The sequence below is a fragment of the Sinohyriopsis cumingii genome, chromosome 4 (assembly GCF_028554795.1).
Source record: "Sinohyriopsis cumingii isolate HCF-2022 chromosome 4, ASM2855479v2, whole genome shotgun sequence".
Taxonomy (NCBI): domain Eukaryota; kingdom Metazoa; phylum Mollusca; class Bivalvia; order Unionida; family Unionidae; genus Sinohyriopsis; species Sinohyriopsis cumingii.
In genome coordinates this window covers 19,183,346-19,204,367 of record NC_142964.1, presented here as the reverse complement: position 1 = coordinate 19,204,367, position 21,022 = coordinate 19,183,346, and the positions used below count along the sequence as shown (strand labels likewise).

The following is a 21,022-nucleotide window of genomic DNA, read 5'->3' as shown; positions in this document are numbered from 1 at the left end:
GGAATGCTTATAACCTTCATAAATAAGGGCCATTAACACAATTTACTGAGTTGAACAGGTTTGTTGTACATAATTGTTAAAGGTGGTCGTCATTTAAACGTTATCTGGAAATAGGCTTTGTAATTTTTGGCTAAATCAGCATTGAAACAAGAATAACTTAGAATGATCCCACTGTAACTAATGATGTTTAACACAACATCTGAAATGTTTTTCACATGAAATTATATTTAAAAGACAGGATTCGTTCATTCTCTAAAATTGGATATATCACAAAACCACGAGATTGGCATGGAACTTCCTATGAAACCTGAATCAATAGAAAAAATGGTGATGTTTAAACAAATCTTTCTCTGCAATTTCTTCTTATTAGACCTAATGAACCTTCCATCATCTTTTGTAATAAAAAAAATACAGTTTAAATTTTCAAGAAAAATGATGGAGAAGTCACAAAGTCAATCTGAACTCATAGTAAGTCAAGTCTGATGGAAAAGCTTATTTTAACTGTCTCTCCCCTAAAATATTGTCACATTTGAGTATTTAACAACCATAAAGCTCTGCAATATAGACTGCATATTAATAAATGAGGAACAAAACTCTATGTATGAATGTAAGCTAAAGTTACAATCAATCTACATTGTCTTACGTTTTGACTGATGTTATCATCAAAGTTTTTGAGCTATATAATAAGAAACAAGAGAAAAATACAGAAAATAACAGCTGTTGGCATTCAACAGTACCTTCCCAAGTTCATATGATGGATATTAAAAACTAACAATTTACATCAAAAAGGTGATATTTTTCTTCCATAAAACTGCATGCAAATATTCTAAAATACTTTTGTTATAATGCAAAGTCCACAAAACATGTCAATTTTCTAAAAATGGGTCCATCTACAAAATTCAAAGGATCAAGGTCATCTGAAAGTCATATCACAGAGGGACTGAAAAAACGCAAAATTCCGGTGGTACAGATTCAATGATGCTGTATTTTATCCCAAAATTACAAGTTGGGGTTGCTCGTCAAATTGCAAAGAAAGTAACGGACTTTTAAGGGTATGCCTCTGAAAAAATCTTAAATAAACACGTAAATTCCGATTTGTGAAAACAATATAGATGAAAACGTATTAAATACACTCTGCAGCATGTTCTAACTGTAAATGCCATAGAAATTATGGTTGGAGATAAACGTATGCGAAACCCGAAGACCTCACTGCCGACTCCATTACTTCGCTCCAAGTACTCAATCCATCTTGAACTATGCGAGGTCTTTCACAACGTAAATGCCAGGAAATTCGCGACGACGGTTAAAAACATGCACAGCAAAATATATATAAGAAGCCAAAACATCAAAATTGAGTACACAATTCAAAAGGGAGTTCAATATAAGGGGCGAAAAAAGTGCGCAAACCTTGCTCATTTTCTAGGCTCTAAGTTCTTCATCATGGCGGCTTGTTGCGGGTATTGCAACGCCGAGCGTAGACGGTGAAAAATTCCAAGTGAATCACGTGCTTCTGAGGCAAGTTCTCACGCCATTAAGTCGTCCAAGAGTTGCAATAATGAATTCTGTAAACTTTTTACATAGTTTTGGTGAAGAAGATATCACAATGACGTAGAAAGTAGACCAACACGTGTATAAGGGTGTTTTCAAAGCTGAAAACAACGATTTTCTTGCATTTAAGGGATCCACATGGTTTCGTGACAAGATAAATCACACTCAGAAATGAACTAAAATACAGTTACGATATCCAGAAATCTAATTCAAACGGTTTTACACCTGAAAATCTTCTCTAAACAACCCTGATCCATAGAAATATGACAACAGATATCTAGTGATCAACAACAAAAATGGCCGCCATGTCCTAACTATTGCTTACGAGAAAATGCATCATGGGATTGATCATCAGTGCCTAAACCCGAAATGTATGATAGTATGCTAGTGTCATAACATTAAAAGTAAACCAAATGTCTCCATATTTTCTTTCTTTAAATGTTGTGAACCAGGATCTTATACATCCACGTGCATATGTCCAATTATGAACGCATATATTCAAAACGAAAATAATTAATATAAACTGACCATTTCAGTTTCCAATGGGGGAGGGTGTCCAAAACTTTCTTTGTTTGATAGAAGAAAAATAAAAGAAAGAAAGAAAGAAAAAAACACATTGCATCCATTATACCGGCTGAGAAAAGCATCTTCAGGTTAAAAACTAACAACAAAACACAAAAGATATATTAGCTCGAAGAATATACTACCCCCACTCCACTACCCCTGCAATACAATAGTTGGTTTCTAATTTTTTGTGTATATTAATGATAAATGGGTATGTTGTTTTTGATAATTTTTGTGTAAATGGGACTACGAAAACATGCCAATACCAACAACAGCGTAAAGGCGTTTCTCGACGTCATTTTTATTTATTTATTTATTACAGTAGTAGCATTCAGATACGTATCCACAACCATTCACACACGATGGAAAGACAGTTTCCTTTTGTTGTTTGAGAACTTACCGTGGCTTGAAAGGGAAGACAACGGGACCATGCATTTTGGTGGGCGTGGGCCAAAAGGTACACATTAAGTGCTAAGAAGAATGAGTCTGAGACCAAACAAACCTACCTACCCAATGAAAAAGTGAGTTATAACAAATTTCAAACTTCCTTTATTATTTTGATGATAACCGGAAGAAATTAAACCAATGTTATAATCCAAATGTGCTCCCTTACTGTGGCAACAGCAGGACTTCGAGCGAAAAATATTTCTTTTCTTTTTTTGTTTGTGCTTTGTCGTGGTTATCTTTAAGGAAATATAAGTTTATGTATGGAAACACACCTTACTAAGAAAGATTTATGAAAAGAAAGCAAAAAAGTAATAATAGCTTTATTGAAACCATGATGAGTTTACTTAGATATTTACAAAGTATTCTCATACAAAATCACCAGCGGTTCCGTAGTGTAGTGGTTATCACGCTCGCCTCACACGCGAGAGGTCCTGGGATCGACCCCCAGCGGAACCTTGTTTTTCAATATTTTTTTTAATTATTTTTTTTTAAATACTTATCTCCCCCCCCCATTAATATTGTATTTCTTTGCTATACTCATGTAATCAAACCGAGAGCATAAATTTATATTCAGTCACATGAATCTACTTCCTGCATATCATTTTCCAAACGACCGAGTTTGCTGATCGAATTGGGGTGGTTTTCTGTATAATGTCGATAGCTTATAAAAAGGACTGTGTTTCGAGATCAGGCTTAAAATCGCAGTACACCCCAGCGTTACAGGGCGAGACCTTTCTTAAGTGAGAGGACACAATCACAATCGCATATCACGTCACTGACTCATTGGAGTAAGCCATTCCAATGGGATGGGATACCGCTATAAGATGGTTGTATTGGTATTTGATGAGTAAAGGCCCTTATTTTCAATATTTCCTGTCCCCAACAATTAAACCGTTCAAAATTCAAACTTATTCTGACCCCTCAGGCAGCGTCCGTCACGCTCCCATTGACATCTGGCTGCGGCACCAAACACACGAATCCTGTTACAAGAGCATACTATTTCATACTATTTTAGTCTTAGCGTTTGGTGAGTGTCAAAGACATGCCCGTTAAAGACCGTTCGAATAAGCCCACTATTTCTAAAACTGCAGATACTTACGCAACCCCCTTCACCAAAATGTCCTCTTTCCTCCGATGAGGTCACACCATTTAAACAACTGTTTTCACGATATATTGAACTGGAGCCAGTCAATGAATGTAGCAGAATGAGTGAACATATTTTGTTTTTGATTACGGATCGAACATGTAGCCAGTGGGTTCTATATAGCAGGAGGCAGCTGTGCTTAGTTCGTCCTACTCTGCTGATAATCCTAGCAGCTGTGTTTTGAACTCTTTGAAGTTTATGTAGTAGATACTACAGTACCCGTTTTTTCATTAATATCCAAAGACACCAAATATACAATGTATTCAATGCAGCACCTGCAAGTTATTGCTATCGATACACATGTGCGTATACACCTATTTTCATACAAATATACTATCACACACAAGGATACATTAATATACCAGTAGTGAAGGGGGGCACTTTACGGTCAATGGGAATTAGCATTACAAGACCCCTTGGGCAAGATTACCGTCAAGGGAAAATTAACATGGAGAAAAATCGTGGGTAAGATTACCGTCAAGGGAAATTAACATGGAGAAAGAAAAAATCGTGGGGCACTTTAGCGTCAAAGGAAATTAAACAGGGTGGGCCTTTATAGCGTCAAGGGCTTTTACTAAAGTGGGCCTTTATAGCGTCAAGGGAAATTGAACATGGGATTTTTATATATTTTTTTAAAAAAAGGGGTAGGCAATTCAAAGACTATCTCTTTTCGAGAAATATGGCTGGCCCTGAAAAGGGCCTTTGGGTTTTCTTCTTCTTCTTCTTCTAATTTCTTCTTTTCCTCCACCAACTTCTTATTTTCTCACCTACACTCTTCTTCTCTTTCTTCTTTTTTTTCTCCTCCTCTTCTTTCTTCTCTTCCTCCTCTTCTTCTTTCTTCCTCTTCTCATTTTCTTCTTCTTTTTCAATTTTTTCATTCCATGCTCTCATCCTTTTCCTTTCCTCTTCATCCTCCTTCTCCTCCTTTATTTCCTTCATCACACCACTTATCATATCCTTTGCTTTTCTTAAATTATTAATTTCCATTTTTACTCTATGCGGACTATAAGAATAGTGATCTTCAACTAGTCGTACGAGCATTTGTTCTATCATTCCCAAATTGTCAAGGACGTCTTGCAATGACTGAAATTTATCCAAGTGGTTTGAAGCCATCTTCTATGAAGAATGGTTTGAACGACGAATACTGTGGGTTATTATAGTGAAAGCGCGGACGTGATGGAAAACATCCCCTAAAAACATAAAATTAATCTTACCTAGATCATGACCCATCAACGCGCGTACGTGAAGGAAAACATCCCCCTACTTTTTCATTTCATATAATATAACCCCAACTATACTCTCCACATGCGCTAAGAAACATTAAAAAAACCTATAATCTACTATTCACACAAACATACCTGAGCTCTTACAAACACAAACACACAATCACACAAACACATACCCTCAAAAATTTTTAAAAAAAAAGAGTTAGTGTTTATATACACACTACTCTACCTACACACATTGGCAAATTGATCGTTATTTCTTTTCTAGAGTATTGGGTAGCCCTGAAAAGGGCTGTTTTGTTTGGAACTTCATGGGCACCTGGTTAATGGTGGCACCTTCCAGGCCTGGCGCCACATACGCATCTTATCCCCCAGTTACTTTTTACCTTTTGGGGGGAGAGAGCAGAGGCAGGATATGTCGCTTCAGAATCCCAATTTTCGCTCTCTGGGATTCTGAAATTTTTTCTTCTCTCCTTTTCCTCCTCCTCTTCTTTGTATCTTCTCTCCTCCTCTTTATATCTTCTTTCCTCTTCTTCTTCTTTATATCTTCTCTCCTCCTCTTCTTTGTTTCTTCTTTCCTCCTCTCTTATCCTTCCCTCCTCGACAATGGCTTCCGCGGCCAGTTCATTTAATATGCGCCTGGCATATTCCAGATGCACATGAAGCTCCAACAGTTTCTCAAGTCTCGTGTTCATTTTTTGGTGTTGATCAATCAACAAGGGTAGCTGGACTGCCGAACGACTTTCAATTTATACTGAAAGCGCGGACGTGAAGGAAAACATCCCCCTAATAACATAAAATTCATCTTACCTAGATCATAACCAAAAAAAACAACAACAACGCGCGGACCTAAAAGAAACACTCACTCACTTTTTATGCTACCCATCACTATTTTAAAATTTTTTATAAATCACTTCAATAGACTATCCACATACTCAAAGCAATCCAATCTAACCCCAAATATACACCTCAAACACTAAGATAAGATATCATTTTAATCTACTATCCACACCAACTTACTTTTAGCTCTTACTAACACTAACACACAAACACACAAACACATACCCTCACATTTTTTAAGAGAGAGTTAGTGTTTATTTTCACACTACTCTACTTACACACATTGGCAAATTAATAGTTATTTCTTTTCTAGAGTATTGGGTAGCCCTGAAAAGGGCTGTTTTTTGTTTTGCTATGGCATTCTTTTTTAGTTTCTAAGAATGCGATGTCCTCTGAGGATAGACTTTCTGGCGATAGGTCTGCTTCTTCGGAAAGAGAAGAAGAACTCTTTGGTGTCGATACGGCAATCGACAAAGCCTCTGTCAGCTTCAGGTTGCTGCTGCTCTTGTTGTTGTTGTTGCTGTTGTTGCTGCTGTTGCTGCTGTCTCTGAAGTCTGTACTTCTCTGTCCATTCTTCTTTTTCCCTGTTCACTTCTTCTCTGAAGAGCTCTTCTATTAGGTCTTCAGTGATTTTTAACATTCTCACATTCTCTATTTCTTCTGGCTTCGGTATCAGACTGTGTCTGACCCTATGCAAATTCACGTAGGCTTCGTTGAGCTTAGCTAGTTTGGAGCACATCTTCGTAGGAGGATGAGTCGACAATGGATGGTTAGACTGGGAACAAACCGGTTCTTAAAGTTAAAGCGCGGACGTGAAGGAAAACATCCCCCACACGGTTTTCGAGCCGCAACGTTCATGAGAGGGATAGTAAGAAATGAAAGAGCATCAATCCAACATTCTTATAGCTAAACAAAAGACAAAGGCATTTTTTTCAAAACACAACATTTTTTATTCAAAAATCACTTAACACTAAACAACAACATTTTTAACAATAATCCATCACTATAACATCAAACAATTTTTTCAAATCACAAACATTTTTTTCTCAATGGACAATCTACTTTAAACAGGGCTGACAACGTTGTGAATGAAATTGTGATTTCCACTGTTGGAAATCATTAGGCCATTGATGGACACTACGTTTCCTAGCTTGAGACAAAAGATAAGCATAATGGTCACAAAACCATCGATCTACTTTCACATCGTTTCTAGCAGAAGAACGAGGATCGAAATGAGTCACTAAATGTTCTAAGGAATAGCCCAGGCTGCGATGATGCAGAAAATACACACAGTACTGTCCACACACCAAGGAATCTGTGCCTTGTAATTTCACATTATTGAATCGGGTGGTTTGAGCATTTCTTCTCATAAAGTCGATGATATCGTCTTCCAAAGGGGGCAATCCGTACGAATCGAAATATTCCACACATCCTTCTTGAGGAAAGTAGACGGATACCCAGTGGGTTCCTGGGAGATGACTGTCGTCCGTGTTGATCACGTAAGCTTGATGGTCTTTAGGTTTGCGATGAGGGAGTTCATCTTTAGCACAGACGACAGGATTCCAAGAAGCCGTATACGAACTGTGGTTCAAAAGGTAATAAAGTTCCCAGGTATCCATTTGTGTTGTTTTCTTCTTCTTCACAGGTAATAATAAGTCGTCAATTCGATCCTGACTTTTTGCTTGAAAATGTCTGACGAATAAACGGTTATTCGTTCTGTTTCCTCACTCTGATTTAGGAGAGCTTCGATACGATGGATCTCTTGAGTGGTTAATGGTGGACAAGAATGTTCACGCAAGTCTTTATACCACTGGTGCAACACGTCTTTGTTTGAGATGAGACTCCAAGCTTCGTCCAGATACTCGTCCAATTTTTCTTCTTGACTTAACATCAGGCATTTATCGTGTTGAATTTGACTGGGATGATCGTTTTGACATCCATAACAATTTTTCTTGTTCAATTCCGTCATTTTGTCAACCAAGTGTTTGGCAAAACAGGAGACTAAATGGGCTTCTTGTTCTGGCCATCTCGATTTCATCATGATCACTTCTTCTTCCACAGTCTCCTCACATTCCATCTCCAAAGTTTCTCCACTAGGTAAAGAGGGATAACAGTCTTCCATGGCTTCTAATAATCTAGAATGACTTCTCTCAAACTGTTGATTTCTATGGTATTATCGAATTCTGCATACAGGATGACGTTCACTGTCTGTTTCAGTGTTTCTGCAAACTGAAGTTCCACACGAATCTGGCCAGATTTTATAGGGTGGAAATGTCCCTCGTCGCTGCCTTGGTCTGGAGTGAAATCGAAAGCCCACAAAGCATAGCCTCCTGCATAATCGTCGTACTCAATGCCGTGACTGGTGTTGGTTCCTAACTGACCGGTGGCTTCGTACAGGGACAAGTACGATCTCAAGTAATTCTTCGCGTCACCAAAGTCAGGTTCGAAAGGTCTGGTACACAAGGTCTTGCCATCGCGACTGACTTCGATTTTCTTCACTAAAAAGTGTTGAAAGTTGAAAGGATTTTCTTTGAAGGCTCCGTTGAAGGCTGAATTCGAGACCATACCAAGGATTAAACGTTTGGGTAACTGTCCTTGGAACAGATGATCTTCGGTTATGGATTGCAGTCCAGCAGAAATGGTGAACGTTTTCACTTCCACACGTCGTATGGGATACTTGGCGGTCGTTCTGCTCAACGTCTGACTGATGTCGTTTCCCACTTTAGGTAACACTTCCACGCGTCGTACGTAGAGTTTGGCTTCTTGGATTATGCTTTTAGGAACCTTAGTAGCATCAGCAGCTATCAAATGGAAAGCGGCACTGCTGAGATTCAGTCTCAAGCGGACATTCACCCCGTTCAGCAAATATTTCTCTTGCAACCACATGTCCAAATGCAAACGATCCATCAGTTCTAAACTTTTCTTGTTTAAGATTTTGTCTTCTCTTGCCTCAAAGCCGGAATTGCTTCCATCTGTTTTGTCGAACTTACCCGCTTCGTCAGCTACCCACAGCACGCAGGCATTGAGATGACTATCCTTGGCATCTATTCCGTACGTCAAGAGATTTTCCAAGTAGGCACGGTAAGGGTATGTATCCATGCTGCTGCTGACTAGTTTGTTATTCAAGTACAAATCCACTGAGCTGAACAAGGAATGCATGAAATTGTTGACGGGAGCTATTTCGTCAGCGTCATCTACTCCACCATTATCTTTTTCTAGAACTTGGACTTTCAAGTACAAGTAACTGCTATTCAGATCGATGTAATCTTCGGGCTGTCCCTTGATTTCAAACTCGATGGGAGCGGAATCGGTCAGTGAGGAGACGGGGTGAAATTCCACCCACTGGGATTCTTGCATCGTCATCATGGTGGGGGGCATGGCAAACAGATCCAGTTCCGTCTTGGAACAAGCGCAAGACTCTCGGTGCATCATTTTGTTCTGTGTTTCAATAATCGAAAACGTCTAAGTCTCGAACGGTTCTTCTTTTCTTGGCCTTTCTCGCTTGAAGTCTGGTGAAAGGGTGTTTTCTTCGTCGTCTCTTTCTGCCTTGTCCTTGCTGAATGCTTGACTCGGTAGCGTGCAGGGCATTTATAGGTGTCTCTCGTCGGCCCAAAATGTCTTTTCCCGTTTGCAGCAAGACATTTTTGCCTGCCCTCATGAAGGCTTCTTTAGGGTTTTGTTTGTCGATGATGACATTTTGGAGAAATTCTTTGCCTTGTGTCAGTGCCGCATCTTTCAAGGCGTGCAATCCGCGTGTCACCATCGGTTTCAACACCGGGGCCACCGAACGAAAGGCCGATTTTAACATGTCTCCTAAACCGTGTCCTCGTTGTCGAGCCACCCCTTGGTACACTGGATACATGACTTACTTACGAGTCGTGAGAGAACCGTTTTCGAAAATGGAGTTTCACCGTGACTTTTCCTTTGGTGAATGGAATATTTTGTCCCAAATCTCCTTTTATAGTAATGTTGACCGTGTCCAAATACGACTTGCTGACCGGCAAATAGTGAGGATGGACAAATTCGCGGTGGACGTGATAAGTGTTTCCACCTTCCTCGTCAGCGTTTGTGGCAGAATCCACTTTGAAAGGAATGACACGCAGTAACGGCACGGAGGTGTGTCCCACCACGTTGTATTCCACCACATCGGAATACACGAACATCAAATTCAGTCCTTGGTTCAGTTCTACCGGGGTACGAAAATACTTGGCAAAAGAGTCGTTGTCATAAATGACTGGTAATTCGGGGCTTTTTTTTTGTTCTCCTATCTTCCTCATCTCCGTGTCACCGCCCAACATGTCAAACAATTCAGGACAAAATAAGAAAGACATGAATTTTTTGGACCCCTCAGAAAATTTCATCAGAAAGCGACGAGCTATTTTGTGGTATTCCAGGGTGACACTTTTTTGGACATTCCCCAAAGCTTTATGGAACACGCCATTAAACCTGGAGGCTATGACGCTGACCAAATGATGACCACTGAAATAATAGCCTGGGAGAATGGACAAGTTGTAGGTCCACGTTTTAGTTTTCTCATCATAGGTTCTATTGCTATATGTGCCAATCTTATCCAACTCCTCTTGCAATTGTTTGTCATGAACTTCCACCTTAAAATAATTTTGATTGGGAATGACATTGTGGACTTGGGTTGGGTGAATCATTTCCACTAAAGCCACTTCCCAATGGGCTTCGTGATCTAAGGGGATGGCTTGAGGTAATTTGGCCGTGTAACAGCACAACGTGTTGTGGGGAAACACCTCCATGGAACTGTCACTGGGTAAGGTTAAGTAAAATTGGTTTTGGTGACTCATAATTCCAGAGTTCTGTGGCTGTCCGAGGGAATATTAGTGGATGTCAGAGGTGTGTCTCCGCCCAAAATGGGGTTCTGGTTGTGGTTGTTGTTGGAGTGGTGACTGGCACTGGCACTGGACACAACGTTCCCGTTCGAGGAGAATTTCAGGGAGGGATTAGGAAGCAGGTAACCGATGCAACTGCTCAATAAAATGGTCCACAATTGTTTGTCTCCTTGTTGCAAACTCAAATTGGCGATGGCTGCCCCGATGACACAATACACCACGAAGATTTGGCAGAAAAAGACGATTTGCGTTTTAGGCACACGTTCTCCACACCACACCCACAAGGGTTGTTTTTGTAAATCTTGCACAGAAGAACTAGGGGAAGAAGGAGTGGTCGACGTAGCTGCGTCTGATGTGTGAAAGGGCATGATGGTCACTTCTTCTTTTTATAGTCGATGACTTGCGAAGCGTCGATCCAAGAATCGAAACTGGGTGGATATCCTTTCCAACGTACTTTGACTTCTTTGACACGTCGTTTGCCCACTTTACGGGTTCTGCGTTCGAGAATGCTTTCGATGTCGTACACGTCGTCTTCTTTTTTGGTGACACGTTGTAACTCGGGCAAATAAAACGTTCCTTTGAGTACTTCTCCGTTCATGTCTTCCAATTTATAGACGGCAGGATGACGGCCATGCACTCGTCCAGTGACGCGAAACAATTCGGTCGTCCAGTTAGGTAAGTAACCTTTGTCGAAAGTGCGTTTGGTTTTGCCAATGCGCACCCAATCTCCTACGGTCAACTCTCCACTTTTCTCGGGGACAGCCCTCGTCGGGGACGTACCAAACAGACGCTCAAACACCAACACTTCGTTGTCGGGAGTCACGTCTTGCGGGGCACGTCCGATGCTTCGATGGTAAGATTGGTTGTACGCTTGCACCAGGTGCGGTAAGATGTCGATGTACTTCAGAGTGTGGTGATGCGTAAAATATTTCCACATGCGTTCTTTCAAAGTACGTTGAAAACGTTCCACGATGCTGGCTTTGGTTTCGGGATTCTCGGTGGTAAAAAAAATGAATGTCACGTTTCTTTAATTCTTTTTGGAAAGCTTGGTTCAGAAATTCGGTGCCTTTGTCCGTTTGCCATCGAAGAGGGCGACGACCGCTTTGTTTCAACACCCGTTGCAGGGCTCGCACTAACTCGCTGCTCGATTTGGAAGTCAAGGGCACGACCCAGGCAAATTTGGAAAAGACGTCGATGACACAAAACAAATATTTGTAGCCACGATTGTGGCTGGCCAAATGAGAGACATCGGCTAAATCGGCTTGCCATTGATGATCGATGCCTTCCACTCGGGTGCGACTTCTGGCAAACTTGCGTCGAATGGGTTTGTGTAAAGTGTAGGTAGCTTGTTCTTGTAACCATCGTTGCACTTGAGGTAAACGGAGACTTTTCAATCGCGTTTTGGCAGCACGATACAATTTTTGAACTCCTGCGTAACCTGCAGGATGCGAGGGATCGTAGTAAATGCTGGCTAAGAGTTTTTCCATTTTTTGTGTTAATAAGTCACCCACTCTTCGGTGATGCTACTTTGGGTGGGTCGAAAGGGTGGTTTGGAAACAGATTTACGTGTTCGATGGGCTACGGGAGTAGAAGTCGAAGGTAGTGGTGGAGGTGGCAATGGAATGGCTTTGGTTTTCTTTTCTTTTTTCACTTCTGGTTTCCCTTCTTTCTTTTTCACTTCTGTCGAAGGAGGTGTGGACATCATCTTTTTAACCCAAGCTTTCATTTCTTCTCGTTGGGGTGTGGGGGACGGGGTCAACAAGGATGCTGCAATCTTACTCGAAATGGGAGCTGCTGACGGTGTTTGAAACACTTCGTGCATCTCTTCTTCCTCAGGTCTTTGTGGGGTAGCATCTCTGGTGACCCTTGGGGATGGTATTGGTGGTGGTAATGATGATGATGATGGTGCTGGACTTTTCATCAAGGTCTTAAAATCTTTCAGAGTGGGTAAAGCTGTTTCGTCTAAAGCTTTCTGGTGAAAGAGTTGCAGTCGTTGCAAGAGTTGACCGTACTTTTGCGATTTTTCTGTTTCGGACAAATCTTGGCGATCCATCAAGGACTGCAATTCGTGTTGTAACTGGGACATCTCGCTCAAATTGGGATTGGGAGGTAAATGCCGGGTGCGTTGTTCTTGCCACCGATGGTATTCCATCCATCGTTTGTAAGGCACTAAAGCTAGTTTTCGTCCTTCCATGGAGTTGTCAGCGGTCGATTCTGAGATCTTGGGACTTTCGAAGGCCTTTTTATCTGGCTCCCATCAGTCCTCCCAACATGGTTCCCAAGACTCCTTTCAGTATGGGGCCTAACAAGAGAGGTAAAATGCCTCCACGTTGGACCAACATCTTCTTTTTTTGACGAATGGGAATTTTCTTTTGAACCATTTGGCGAAGAACGTGACGATGTTTGCCTAAGCATTGTTTCTGGTGTTTGGACAAAGGGATCGTGCCTTTCAAAACGTTCAAACAACATTCGCACACGGTATCGATGACCTGTTTGGAGGCCGTTTGAATGAGTTTTTTTCGTAGGGGTGGAGAAGCTTTGGACAGGACAGATAACATGTCCCCATGTTTGGCTAAACGTGGTGGCAGTCCTTTCCTTTTCTTTCCTTGGGGTTTTCTGGAGGGTGACATCTTTGAGTCTTCAGGAGCACCAAAAGAACACTGATACCCTACTTGGTCACAGGCCTTTTTTATACTAGAACGCGTCGCCACTGATTGTCTTTACGGCGTATCAACTTCATGACAGGCATGACACGTCGTGCAGGGGTACGCAACGGACTAAATCGAGCCAGTTCTTGCTTGGACAAATCCAGTAAACTTTGTAACATGCCCGATCTTTCTTGGACTTTGATTTTGGGAGAAGGTACTTTGTGAGCAGCAGCCACTGCCACTAAATTGGAAGGTCCTGCCACTGGGGAAGTTCTTTTGGGGGTCATCAACGGAGATGTTCTTGGTGTAATCAACGTCTCCAAGTACTCTTCAGTTCTGGGTGTCATCAACGGAGAAGTGGATGAACGTGAGGATGCTGGAGACGCAGTCACTGCCGTGGCAGGGCGTGGTTTGCGAGTGTAAGGCTGCGTCCTGGCCGCAGTGCCTCTCTTGCGACTAGTTTTCTTCTGTGGACTTTTCTTTTTCTGAGGACTTTTTCTCTGTTTCTTTTTCTGGGGGCTTCTTTTCTTTTTCCGGGGTGGTGTCTGGTAAGAGGAGGGTCCCGCCACTGGAGAAGTTCTTCTCTTTGGGGACTTGGTCTTTTTCTTCTTGGGGCTTCGTTGGACTTTTGTCTTAGGGATAACTTTGGGGGCATTAGGATCCCATCTTAAGAGTGAGCGAATGATGACCCCTCCTAGAGTACCGCTCCCTCCAGGTTTCAAAATGATTTGTTTTTTGGTTTGAGTGTCGATGCGGGGATCGGCCAGTTGGACCAAAGCGACTTTGTTTCGATCGAAAAAGCGTTGGGTTTGATGAGGAATCTGAATGATTCCTTGGAGTAATTGACGTGCCGTCACCGTGAACCATCGTAAGACTTCTTTGAGACTAGCTTCTAAGACACGGGCTCGTGTTTGTGGATCTTTTTCTCGACTGATGCCATACAAGGCACGAATCAATTTGACGGGAAGATGCGACTGAAGGGACGTCATGTTCACACTGTGTGAGAGAGACGAAAAAGGGTCTGAGGTTTTTATAGATTTTTTCATGGGGAGTGAAATGAAGTCGAGGACGGAGACGTGTACAGGACAGGCCCTCCGTCTTGGCACCAGTGGTGAAACAAGTGGGTACGAAATCGCAAATCCTCGGGGGTCGTAGGTTTCAAATCGACGAGTAAATAGGCGTGTGGCGTTTGAGTGGCATCGTCGTACGCCTGAGTCAGCCAAGGCGTTCCTAACTGTTTGGCTAAGACTTGCACTTGCGATTTATCTCGAGGGCTTTTAAACAAGACCACGTAATGCGCATTGAGACTGATGGTGCGATGGGCTTTACTTTGTTGAAACAAATTTTGGGTGATGTAAATGACACTGGCATTACGGTGATGCCCTTTGCGCGTGAACCACAATTTAATTTCTTCTTCGTCTTCTCCTAACATGTCGTCGAAAATGACCAAATGGGTTTGACGGGAGTCAGAGACGATGCCGTCGTCTTCTTTAGGAATGCCTTCCACAAACACGATGGAATCGCCTTGACTTTCTCGCAAGAGGCTGTACGCCGATTGCCACTCTTTGTAACACCACACGATCCGTTGAGGGGGCCGATCGATCAAATGATGTTTATGTTCGATCAAACGTTTGACGAATTCGGTTTTGCCAGAACCGCTAGGTCCAGCAATGAGCATGTTAAAGGGATGGCGAAGATACAAAGCCTCCCAACTGGCACGATCTAAGTGTTCGTCGATGACTTTGACAGTAGAGGAAGAGGGAGCAGAGACAGCAGAGGTAGCCATGGTGTGAGAAATGTCACTTGTGACACGAAAAACAAACAAGACAAGAGTTTATATACTTTTTTCAGAACACGTTTATTGAATGTTTCAAATATGAACACGAAAGACAAAAATACATACAACCCAAATAGTGATGTACAGGAATATAAAACACAGCAAAGCGATCAAAGTGGAATATAAACAAGTGTCTGTACAACATGTTTTGGGTAACCAAGATGTCCTAGGGACAGTGTGTAATGTTCTTACAGTCTCTACATGAGGTATTGTCACACAAGTGTCCTCCCGGAATGACCTTTCAGGAATGTCCACGACAGTCCTGTCCTGAAGCGAGTGGTTGTTCTCGGTGACGGGTTCTTCTGGCACCGTCACTAACACAGGTTGAAAAGTAACTTTTTTCCTTGAACAACTCTTGTGCATACTGGGCCACTTCTTGGGTCCAAGCCTCAAAACCCCCCTTTTTCCAGTCACGAACATCTGTCCAATGAGGGTGTAAGTCACAAGCTACACACACATCGTCATACACGTCTTGGGTAGCTAAAAGTTGACGAATCTTTTTTTCCCGTAGAGGTCGAGAAGTATCCAGATGAAAACGCAAGGCTTTGAGCAAAAGGAGTTTTTCGTGACCATTTAAGGCCATGGAGGTGGTAAGTACTGATCGTAAAGAGTCCACAAAGAATCGGCTGGTAAACGAAATCCCAAAAAACAAGTCACTAAGACACACACCACTTGTCGTCCCAAATTGAATGGATACAGTTCTTGTAATAATCGATGGTAATGATCCACGGTTTGAATATGGTCATTGAGTTCCTTCCACGGAATCTGTTGGATGACATGTGACATAAGTCGTGGCATGGCAGCCTGTTTTTATAGTCTCTTTGTTTCGGAAACAATACACGTACTTTCTAGCCAGAGATCTTCGTTCTCCAGTAGGGAATCTAAATCTTGCATACTGTAACCGAAACTTCAGAGTTCGTTTAGAAGTTTCCTCTTCCTCTAAGTAGATTCCACGTAAAATATGTTGATAATCCTTTAACTTGTCTTCCTCAATGTATTGCTGTAGGTGAATCTCGAAGTAACCAAAATAATGAACATTTCGATCATTCACTAACTCAAAGTGTTGAACAAGGTCTGACCACTGAAACAATTTCTGACGAATCAGTTCTCTTATACCATTCAGGTACCAGTGGTTAAAGATCTGGTGACGTAACGGATGCAATTGTTCTTTACGTTTGACTTGTATTTTCACCAGCTCTCGGTAAATGCGTTCTCTCAACTCCACAGGCAAAGCACGAATGTTCTCTAGCAAAGTATCCATGAATAGGTCATACTAAATCCTCTTTGGTCTGACACAAGAAATGTACTCTTTGCACAAACATGGTTTCACTTCAGTGTCAAATTTAAATCGTTGAGTCACTAATCTACACATTACAATTCGTTCAGAAGTTTCCTCTTTCACTAAGTTGACATTGTGTTCAAGATGTTGGTAATTCGTTAACTCTTCCTCTGGAATTCGATGCAGTACGTTTACAATGATGTAACTACAATCGTCCATACCAAACCAATCCTTTTTAAAACTAGAGGATCGTTGATCAATGTCTGTCCGATGGAACACTTTCAATTGAATCAATCCTTGTATAGCTTTCAGGTAACAGTGGTTCAAACACCGGTGACGTAACGGATGCAATTGTTCTTTACGTTTCACTTGTATTTTGACCAGTTCTCGATAAATGCGTTCTCTCAACTCCACAGGCAAAGCACAAATGTTCTCTTGTAAAGTATCCATGAACAGATTATTATGGTAAGAAGTTACTTCAATGTCTCGGTCCCACTAAGGGTAAGTAATGACAATTCGGTGACCATCGAGTATGTTCAACGTAGGCCGAATCTTGCGGTTCCCAGTGGTGAAGTGACACACCGCAACTGAAGCACTTGACTTTATCTCCTTCGCCCAAGTAGAAAAATCCGGCTCTGGCTAATTCTTCGGGGGTCGGTCCTCCCAGATACTTTGGCCATTTTCCTTTGAACGATTGAAGACGATTTTCAAAGTCGCAGTATTCCGACAAACGCACAGGGAACGAATATTCGTCTTTCACAGGTTCGTTTCGATGAGGGTTGGGTGACATGAACAGGAGTTTGCTCAGGGCTGGATGACATCCGTAGGGAGGTAAACGTGAAGGTCGACATTCCCCTTTAAACCCGGTAAAATGTCTAAGAGGACGAGCGGCATCGCTTTCGCATCCCTCAGGTTTGACACGCACAGCATCACTTTCCATGATAGGGGCAGTGAGAACAAAGTTCCCATGATGCTTTACGGCATCGCTCAGGTTACAAGGTACAGCATCGTATCCATCGCAAGGCTCACAATCGCACTCGTCTGCAAACTCCGTTACGCAATTACAATGGTAACCACATGGACAATCGCAGTTTCCTTCCGGACATTTTCCGTCGCAATGCATGGGTCTTATCCATCCAATATTAGTCACACTAGAGGAAGATACAACTTTTTTACAATCCCCAAACTGGAACGATGCCTCTTTCAAAGTATTCATCTTGTTCGCTCGGTCTTGGTAGTCACGATGAACTATCGATCTTGCCTAGGGTTCCTTTTTATATACAGACCAATACCGACGTGACCGTACGGTAAGGTGAAATGATTGGGAAGTCGAACTCGCTTCTGGTACACGATTTGATAGACTTTTTCCAAGGGTCGACTGACGATGTGGTGAGTGGGTAAACGTACAATCTTGTTCGGTTGGTGAGTGGTCACTTTAAAGTTTCCATCCTCTCCCGATTGCAAGGCTTCTTTCAATACCCCAAAGTTGACCACTCGACTGGTACGATAATTCAGAGTCAGTCCTTTCACTTTGCACGTCGTGTGCACTTCTCCTTGTTTGTCACGGTATTCGTAGCCGTAATTTTTGGGACCGCCACTGACGAAACTTAGAATCTTGTCGTCGGGATGCTCGTCTGTCCAGGCTCCTAAACGGTCTCCTTCGATGTTAGGGTGATGTTGAATCGGGTGATGGATGTAAATGCAACTGTCCGTGTCAAAGTACAGGACACGTTCTTCTAACAGTTCTAAAGCTTCGTACAATTTTAAGCGAGCATGGGCTGTCACGTAAGCCGCAATGATGACATTTCCAAAAGGGTCGTCTTGTACAAAGTCCAGATCTTCTTCGTAATTGACCAAGATCAAATTCTCTCGAACGACGTCCACGTGTTTCATGTATTTGGTTTTGTCGTGAATCATCTGGAAGTAGCGGGAAGGTTCTGTCAAATATTCCGTCTTGGGTAAACACGGTCGTTGTGCCATTTTACCCCACAAGCAATTTAACATCACTTTGGCAAACGATCGCCTGCCTTCGTTTTTCTCGATGTGGTCTAAAGTGATGCCTTCTTGTTCGTAGTATTTCTCTTTGAATTGTATTTGGTCTTCGGGAGTGTGACACCAGGAAGGATAGCCACTGGCTTCTTGCTTCAGTTTCAAAAAGGCATCCACGTAGTCTGCGAAAATGCCTTTCTGCGTGGGGTCACCCTTGCGGTATTGTTGTGTCTTGGGAAAGTGGCAAATTTCGTACACTTCTAACAGTTGGTATCCCATGTCCAGAGCTTTGAACAATTCCACGCTGACCCAGGTTCTCGTCAAGGCCCGTTCTTCTTGGGTGTGCTGACAAGGTTGGTCTTGGTTGCACGTTTCGGCACAAGTACGGCACAAGGGAAACATCAATTTGCCTTGACAATGGTGAGGTAAGACGGGATGGTATAGGTTCGTGGGAGGCAAAACTTTACACTTGATCAAGCCTTCGTATTGTCGACTGTTGACCAGGTCGATGTGTTCCGTCAGCAATTGCGGGTGCCCTACAGGAAAGCGACAATATTTGCACACGTAGGGATACAGCGAACACACGTCCAAGTATTTGATTTCTTCTCCTTTCTCTTCGTCGGCTTGGTACAGCAAACAGGTGGCATTGGTCCTTCCTCCGTACAAACTATCCCTCGGGTTCAGCGGGTCCATGAACTGGTAACTTTCCACGACGCGTTTAAACTCGGGATCGGTTTTCATACGGTGATCGTACTCGTGTTCCCACATTTCCACCACTTGGTATCCTTGCTGTTCTAACTTTAGGCGTCGCTGACAAGTGTCCTGGTACAAGTCTTCCATGGTTCGTTGTAAAAACTGATTTTTAGTGCCACGGTCAGGGTAACAGACGGGACATCCGTGAAATAAGCAACCGTTAAACTCGTACACGATCTTGGGGTTTTCTAAGTCCCAGCCATCGACCGAATACGTTCCGATGGTCTTTTCGCCCCCTTCGTTGCGGGCATGCTGAATCCACTTGTCTTCCTTGTCGCACAAGTAATGTAACCAGCGTAGGGCTTTCACCGAGTATTGACGTTTGACATAGTGGGTCGTTTGAGGGCTGATGACAGCCACGGTGTTTTCAGGCATGAATCGTTGTCGATACACTAAGGAACACGCTTTGGCAATGGTGCAAGCTTCTTTCAAAGGATCGACCCCTCCGTGTTCCATGAACAGTTCTCGAAATTTTCCACAGCAACGCCGTAAAATGTCCACGTCGGAACGACAATACTTTAGCATTTCTTCCTGAAAGTCGAAAGGGTCCGAGGCGTGAGCCTGGTACCAAGCGTAGAAAGCTTCTCGTTGTTCGGTACGCATGTTGTCGGGGTCGTAATAGTGAGCCTCAGGCAAATGGGGTAGAACGGCGTGTTGATTGGCTTCCGTATTGAAAAAGTGTGGAAAGTACCCTTTATCCATTTCTGTCATTCCAAACGTTTTAGGCATTCGACTCAAAGGCATGGCCAAATAGCTCATCGAATCTTTAAACTGCACTTGTCCCACTTGCATGAAAATGATTTTGGCTCCGTTCAAAGTCACTTTAGGACGCTCGGTGCCTTGTTCCGTATAGTACCTCAAAAGAAACTGTCCATCGTATCCGGAGAAATTGTGAGCCATCACCGTGGCATGACGATGACAATCTCCGTAACGTTCGATGTCCTCTTGGCTCCACGTCTTGTCGATGGGGTCTAAGACCCATTGGGCAAAATCGGCTAACGTGTTCGGTCCCGGAAAGATTTTTTCACGCCCTCCAGGAATCTTGCTGCAGTGAGGGCAATGACTGAAGATAGGTTCTTGAATGCACTTCTCGCACGCTCGATGAGCCACGCAGAAATTAGGGATGTGAATGCCGGTCTCTTGCATGCATTCGAAATCGAAAAAGATGAAATTGCCTTTCTTCTTGTGACCGTCCTCTTTCTCTGGTGGGGGTTGGTATTTTTGCACGTAACATTGGTGTTCCAAGTCCACGATGTGGTGACAAATGTGACATTTTTTCTTTCCTGAACATACGTGTGCCTTGGTATTATTGGTACGTATGACTTGTTCACACGTAGAGCACAATCTCAGCAGTTGACAAGCACATTTCTTCTGTGAACCTTGCGTCTTCAGATGTTGTTGGTAACAGGTAGGGCTGACAAACGTGCGCAGACAAGTTGAACAAGGCACTGGTTCTTCGCTCAGACAGGGTGAAGAGGCCAAACATCCTGTGCATTTCGATCCACAATGCTTGTGTTGCTCTCGATTGTTATAACCATGGTCACATTTCTCACAGTAATAACTGTATCCCAGGAATCCAGTGATAGTGGTAATCGTATCGAAATGGTCATCGTGATAATAGACGTGAATGTATTTTCCGTCCTTAAAGTCTTGCCCTCGAAACAATAGAGGTCCGCGCACTTCTTGAGGGTGCACTTTCAAGGTGTATCGTGGAGCTAGGACATCTTGCAATTTTTGCATCTCAGGAATGCCACAGGGTGTGTCTTTGGACAGGCCAGCTTGTTGCAACAGGAGTTCTGCTTCGTTTCGTTGTTTGGCTCGGTCCGATTGTTGAATAGTGTTCCAGGTTCTTTTCCATTCTGCCGTGTCGTTCTTGTTGGCATAGGTTCGT

At 42.7% G+C, this 21,022-nt stretch overlaps 1 protein-coding gene and 1 non-coding gene across 4 annotated transcripts in view; one reads left to right on the top strand and one right to left on the bottom strand.

Moving 5' to 3' along the window:
- LOC149800773 (ATP-dependent chromatin remodeler CHD1-like) overlaps positions 1-1,848 on the bottom strand; it is a 127,617-nt gene extending 125,769 nt beyond the window's left edge. For all 3 annotated transcript variants that reach the window (XM_089954755.1, XM_089954756.1, XM_089954757.1), the window contains exon 1: positions 1,408-1,848. In XM_089954755.1, coding sequence (XP_089810881.1) covers positions 1,408-1,416 — 9 coding nt within the window. In that variant the 5' untranslated portion in view covers positions 1,417-1,848. The remainder of the gene's footprint in view (positions 1-1,407) is intronic.
- A 1,094-nt stretch (positions 1,849-2,942) lies between these two features.
- Positions 2,943-3,015, top strand: Trnav-cac (transfer RNA valine (anticodon CAC)). Its single transcript has one exon. It is a non-coding gene; the product is annotated as a tRNA-Val (tRNA).
- The last annotated feature ends 18,007 nt before the right edge of the window (positions 3,016-21,022 follow it).